Source organism: Miscanthus floridulus, chromosome 19 (genome assembly GCF_019320115.1).
Source record: "Miscanthus floridulus cultivar M001 chromosome 19, ASM1932011v1, whole genome shotgun sequence".
Classification (NCBI taxonomy): domain Eukaryota; kingdom Viridiplantae; phylum Streptophyta; class Magnoliopsida; order Poales; family Poaceae; genus Miscanthus; species Miscanthus floridulus.
Window position 1 is genome coordinate 85,777,106 of NC_089598.1, and position 6,622 is coordinate 85,783,727.

A 6,622-nucleotide genomic window follows, 5' to 3' on the forward strand; every position below is an offset into this window, starting at 1 on the left:
CGTCGGGGTAGGCGCGGGGCGTGAGCGCGGAAGGGAGGAGGAAGCGAGGGACTGGGTGCGGGAGTGAGCGAGTGAGGCGTCCTTCCGTTCCGGACGTCTTATTTGGAGCATTACAATCTAGCTTTTGATCCAAACTACATAGGTTGAGATCTAGCTTTTAGAATCCACGGACTCAACTTGAGATGAGGGCACTTGATTTTATAACCGTTGGATCACCGGCTTGGCTATAAAGATAATTTTTTATACGGGTGAAACCAGTGATGGTTGAAAAGCTTTGAAATTTGACATTGTTGAATCCAAGTATGTCATATACTACGTTGAAAAGAAGAGAAAAACTTTTAACAATTCACATTTTTATAGAAAAAAGGTAATATCAACAATCCACAAACCTAGTAGCTTGCATCATCCAAAAGTGCTCTTAGCTACTAGACGCCTGATTTTCTGACCGTTGGATGTCCACCACTGGGTAATTTTTTACGCCCTCAGACAGTTGGAACTTGGAAAACCACACAAATGGTAAAATGGGGAGTAGCCCGCTAGCCCACGTAAGCACGGTCTCAGTTCAAAACCATTCTCCACTGTTGCTCCTCCTGTCCTCTCCCTCCGCTCCCTCTCTCTCGTCGTCTCCCCATCTCCGGCTAGGGTTTGCCCTTACCACCGCGTCCGACGTCTACCTCGCCTCCGCTGCTGCCGGGACCAAGGATGCCGCAAGAGCAAGGTGTGGAGGAGCCGCCGCCGCAGGCGGAAGGCGAGGCACAGCCGGCCGCCGATGTCCCCATGAGCGAGGCCGCGGCGGCGGAGGATGAGGAGGAGGAACCCGTCATGGGGGAGGGGGAGGGCGGTGCAGACGGGGCCACCGACGCCGTTGATTCCGTCAAGGCTTCAGTGAAGCCCGAAGCAGAGGGCGCGGAGGAGGGGGAGGGGGAGGAGCTGAATGGTGGCCCGACGGCGGATTTGGTTGGCGAGGTTGTGAAACTGGAGAACGGGGATGGGCCCGTGACGGTGGGTGGCTCGGCGGATGAGGGTGGAGCCAGAGATGGCGGTGATGATAAGGGCCTGGTTGGTCAGAATCAGCCTATTGTGAACCAGCTTGTGCTGGTGTCGGCTGAGGAGGATCTGGCATTGACCAAGATCTCAAATAATTCCTTCATGTTCGATTACACCACTGGTGGTGATGACTCGGGGCCTGAGGAGGAGCAGGCTGCCTTCATGAAGGAGCTCGAGCGTTTCCACAGGGAGAAAATGTTGGAGTTCAAGCCCCCAAAGTTTTATGGTGAAGGATTGAATTGCCTCAAGTAAGCACACAAACCACAAAACCTTTTTTTTTCTGTAATTACTCATTGTCCTATGACCACGCTGAATTAAGTAATTGTATCTTTATTGTCATTAGATTGTGGAGACAAGTTACTGGATTGGGTGGCTATGATCAGGTACTCGTCTTCAATATTATGCCTTTTAGGTTTGTTGAAGAAAACACAAATGATTCTATTCGTATGGGAATGGTTGAATTATGAGTTCTGTTCACGGTTATCAAGTCGTTCGACTAATTGCGATTAGTCGGGTGATCAGTTATGCACTACGATTAGTTACTATTAGTCCCGATTAATTACGATTAGTCGGGCTAATCGGTGCCATGGGGACTAGGGTCGATTAGACGATTCAAAACATTGATGCTGTTATCTTTCTTTGGCATGTAATATGTTTAGCCATTCACCTTGTTTGTAGCAGTTCGTGTCCATGTTAAAATCTTCTAGTCGATGTTCAAAAAGACTACTGTGTAGCCTGCCTATGAAACGCTAGTGCTCCTGTCTGACTCTGAGAGTCAGTGATGCACCATCCCTGCTCTTGTTACCCTGGTTGGCACTGTTTTTTTTATTTAAATGTATAATTTACACTTTACACAGAACGCTATATAATAAAAGCACCATTTGCAGATTAAATAGCTATACTGCTAGTAACTTTTAGTGATTAAATGTAACCATGGTGTGTTTGTAGACATAAACTAGCAAATATGGTTTGCTTAAGTGGGAAAGTTCTCTCTGTGTTGATATTCTCTACCAAATTGATGACATAACTTTTCCCTGCGCCAATTTGACATTTAATTTATTTTATTTCTTTGTGTGACTCTGAAATATATCTGTTGATTTGTGGTCGTGACTATTTTCCCCCTGTTTCCTGGAAAGTGGTTTTGGTTGATTAACTTTGCTGTATGGGGGAGGGGGAGGAAGAGAGATATTTTGCCTCATATGCTTGCTATGCTTGCTAACTAATTGCATCAACACTGAACAGGTGACATCATGCAAGCTGTGGCGTCAAGTGGGAGAGTCATTCAAACCTCCAAAGTATGACTTTAATAGTCTGCAACTCAATTGATGATCCTCAATTGTCATTTTAACAGAAACTGGGACATAGTTCACATAAGCTCTTCTTTCTGTACTCTATCCCATGATGTGACTTGCATGTTTTTATGCAGGACATGCACAACTGTTTCATGGACTTTCCGTAACTTCTATGAGAAGGTAATTTTACATTCATGGTTCCTGGGATACCTGTTCAGCCTTTATAGCTTCTAGTTTCAGCGCTGTTTTAGCACTTGAGTGTTGCCATGTGATACCTACCATGGCAGTTTGTTGAATAGAAAAAACTTTTCATTTAAGCACATTCTTCGTGAGCATGTCAATTGAGTCTTGCCAGCTCAAGTACATGCCATTATTTAGAAGTTTTACCAAGCTGTTAACATAGGATTATACCCTAAATCTAATCTAATCTCCTTAATTGGTACAGAGCTGATTAAATTTAAGGTTATATTGTGGATTTCTTAGTGGTAGAATTTGTAGTGCGAGATACTGGCCTTTTTATCTTTCTTTTCCTCTCTTTTACAGGCACTCCTTGAATATGAGAAACACAAAATCGAAACAGGAGACTTCCAAGTAGCTTCATCTGCTCTACCAGATCGGATTGGTTCTGAGAGCCAGGTACAGTTTTATGTGGCCTAGTATATAACTTAGCACAAGCTAGTTTCAATGTGATGAAATTCATTTTGAATAAAGATCTGTGATATTTCCATGTACTCCCTCCATCTCAAAATATAAGGCACAATTTGACTTGGTGCGGTTTTCAAGATCACTCTTATAATATAGTTTAATTTGTGGCAACAAAAGTTTGGTCATTAGAGAGTATTTCTAAATACAAATCCATTGTAACAACTTTTGTAGTTTAAGATTTAAGAGTAAAGTCCACCGGCGGTCCTCAAACTTGTTCGGCTGTGTCATCCCAGTCCCTAAACTTGTAAATGACCCGTTTAGGTCCTTAAACTTATTCGTCTGTGTCATCCCGGTCCCTAAACTCGCAAATTGCATGTTTAGGTTCTTAAACTTGTTTAGCTATGTCATCCTGGCCCCTAAACTCGCTAACCGCCTATTTAGGCTCTCAATCTCTGTTCCGATCTAAATGGGTGATTTGCGAGTTTAGGGATCAAGATGATAGCTGAACAAGTTTGAGAACCTCAACGGGTGATTTGTAAGTTTAGGGACCGGGATGATACAACTGAATAAGTTTGAGGACCTAAATGCACGATTTGTGAGTTTAGGGACCGGGATGATACAACTTAACAAGTTTAAGGACAGCCAGTGGACTTTACTCTTTAAGAGCTTTTTCATATGATTAGACTAATTGTTGGTCGAAGATAACAAATTTTGAGTTTGAGATATGTGCACACCTTGTATTTCGGGACGGAGAGAGTACTTCTAAGTGCTGACAGGATGCTCAAGCAGTTGTGCTAAAACATGGGAAAGATGCGCAAGGAGACTAAAGTTCAGGTTGTATCACTGTATGTTTGCCCAGGTGGGTGGAAGCCATGTATCTGGTTCTGGAAGAGCCAGAAGAGAATCTGCAACTCGTGCAATGCAAGGTTGGCATTCTCAGCGCCTACTAGGCAATGGTGAAATCACTGATCCTGTAATTAAGGTATTTGTTGCTTTCAAATCAAGGGTTACTAGCGATCTTCATTTTGTTGTATAATAATAATTTTTTTCCCCTAGGATAAAGGGCCAATTGTCTTAAAGAAGGATAAAACTCCTAAAAGCAGTGGTACCTTTCTGCATTCTGTTTCATTTTACTTCCGTTATGCCATTACTTACTAATTGTTGTGAGTGGATTGGGTCTTGGACAGGCCTCTTGATCTCTCCTTGTACTATATTTTTCTTCTTAATGAAATGAATTGCAGCTCTCATGCATTGTTTGAGAAAAAAAAACTTACTAATCGTTGGATTTGTGTAGGTTCTGCCAAGAGGAAAAGGACACCATCCCTGGAAGATGACAGGGTGATACCTTATAAGTCTGATAAGCTACAGTAAATCCCCTGAGCACTTAATATTCACGCAAATCCTGCATTCCATTTTCCTATCTATTGCTGTCAAAAAAATCAGTAAGAATTGCAACACGGCTTCACACAATTAGCTTCATTCTGTTCTTTTGCATGGATAATAATAGTCCTACAGGGCATAATATCCATTTGAATAACTATTTAGGTTTGGCATGGCACTAGTCCTTTTTCCTCCTTCCTCCTTGGACTTTGATTGATTGGATGAAATATTGCTATCTGGCAGAAATGACTCGATGGTCATTGACATGGGCCCTCCCGCTGATTGGGTGAAAATAAACGTTAGGAAAACCGTGAGTATCTGTATCTCACCTTTATCTGTTGTTAAATCTTATTATAGCTTTATGCTGCTGCTTATTTGTTTGTTGCTTCCTCATAGTTCTCAGTTCCATTAATTCCTGAAGGAAATTTTGAAGCATTGAAATTGTGCTAGTGAACGTGTGACACTGATTCTTTATGAAATACATATATCTCAGTTAGGTCTTGTGGTTATTATGGAAATTTTCGTAAAGAATATAGGCTAGCCAGGAATCAGTGAAACTATGATCACTTGAGGGCATTTCGTGAAAGAGATTATATTTTGGTTAATTTATTTATTTTCATTCAATTTTGTTTCTTTCAGAAAGATTGCTATGAAGTCTATGCGTTGGTTCCTGGCCTTCTGCGGGAAGAGGTAAGTAAATGCAAATCTTTTATAATGGTTGGTTATTGTCCTTCAATCATGATCTCCTCTATGTGTTGCAAAAGTTGGAGTCGCTGATGCATGTTTTGATGCAGGTACATGTTCAATCTGACCCTGCTGGTCGTTTGATAGTTACTGGAGAGCCTGAGCAATTGGATAACCCATGGGGTGTCACTCCATTCAAGAAGGTCTGTGAGCTCTTTGAATTGTATCCTGATGGATGTTTTTCGCTTTTAATGATATACTCCTTACTGAAACTTGTGCATCCTTTGCAGGTCATTAGTTTGCCTTCCCGCATTGATCCTCACCAAACCTCTGCAGTTGTCACCCTCCATGGGCAGCTATTTGTGCGTGCACCATTTGAACAATCAAAATAATGTTGATGCCACAATGAAGCTCAATAATACAAGTATGCCCTTGTTTTCCAATGGTAGACTGCTAGGTCTATGTTTTATCATTCCGAATCTGAAACTTTCATCTATAAAAATGGATACTAAAATGGAGAAATGCATAGTTGATTATTTTAATAAGACTGTACACCTCTGAATTTATTGTTTATTGAATGCAAGGGTTTTCTTTTGTCCTGCTTGTGTTAGGCCCCCAAAATTACAAGATTACTTGTGTGCACTCTTGTGGAACCAGCTGTGAACTCAGCGCCTGTTTTGTGCTTACCACACCCCTAACCAACTTGTTTCTCTTTCAGGTTTGCCTTATGGGTGGAGTTCTCACCCTGACCGTCGTCAAAAACTAGTTCCTTGCTGATCCTAATGCTTCAAGACTCTTCCATGCTAGATCTCTCCTGTATCAAGTTAAACTCATTAGTTGACGTAGTTCTGTGTGTATTTGGCTGTGCCCATTGGCTGTGAATTGTAGCTAAAGCAAAGTTACTAAGCCTAGAGTTTAGGATGTTAATAGCCTGATGCTCAACATGTCCATGGTTTCCTTTCAATTTAACCGGCATAAAGTGTACTGTTTGTAGCAATGTAGTATGTAGCTTGTTCCCAGTATTTGAGCTCTGGAAAATGGAGTCAGGTAGATTCATTGTATGTAACTGTTGTCGGTGCATTGCTAATTTGCTATTCAACTTGTATTGTCAAACAATCTGAAACTCTATGGCCTCCCCATTAACCTGCCTCCATATTGTGTGACTTTGTGCCTCGGTACTAGCTGAAAGAGGAAGCAATACTGAACACTAAACGACTGCCGAGGACATAGTTATTGGTTTTATGTTGCTTTCAGGACATAGTTATTGGTTTTATGTTGCTCACAGTTTTGCCGCTCCGTAACAATGTTTCTTTTTAGATGACCCTAACCTATGTGGCTATGTATGATGCTTGCAACTGTAGAGTGTTATCTAGATCCGTACAAATTGTTTGCTGTAATGTTCAGTTCTGTTCTGCAGCATGTCGGTGTCGTTCAACATCAAAATAGTAGGGTGTGATTGCCTCAGCAGCCATGGGAATGTAATTCAGTAGCACTCTCTTTAGTAACCCTGGGTATGAACTGTAATGTGGATGGACCAGGTACCACATCATGTAGTTGTTCTTGTGTCCAATGAT

The 6,622-nt window shown here is 41.8% G+C and overlaps 1 protein-coding gene across 1 annotated transcript; it reads left to right on the forward strand.

The window, feature by feature from the left end:
- The first annotated feature begins 532 nt into the window (after positions 1-532).
- LOC136527050 (AT-rich interactive domain-containing protein 6-like) lies at positions 533-6,174 on the forward strand. The gene is made up of 13 exons (XM_066519661.1): positions 533-1,295; positions 1,391-1,430; positions 2,290-2,342; positions 2,474-2,519; positions 2,883-2,975; positions 3,844-3,966; positions 4,041-4,089; positions 4,279-4,351; positions 4,608-4,674; positions 5,004-5,054; positions 5,159-5,251; positions 5,339-5,472; positions 5,767-6,174. Exons 1-12 carry the CDS (start codon positions 703-705, stop codon positions 5,438-5,440), a joined length of 1,383 nt encoding a protein of 460 aa, XP_066375758.1. The 5' UTR covers positions 533-702; the 3' UTR covers positions 5,441-5,472; positions 5,767-6,174.
- The last annotated feature ends 448 nt before the right edge of the window (positions 6,175-6,622 follow it).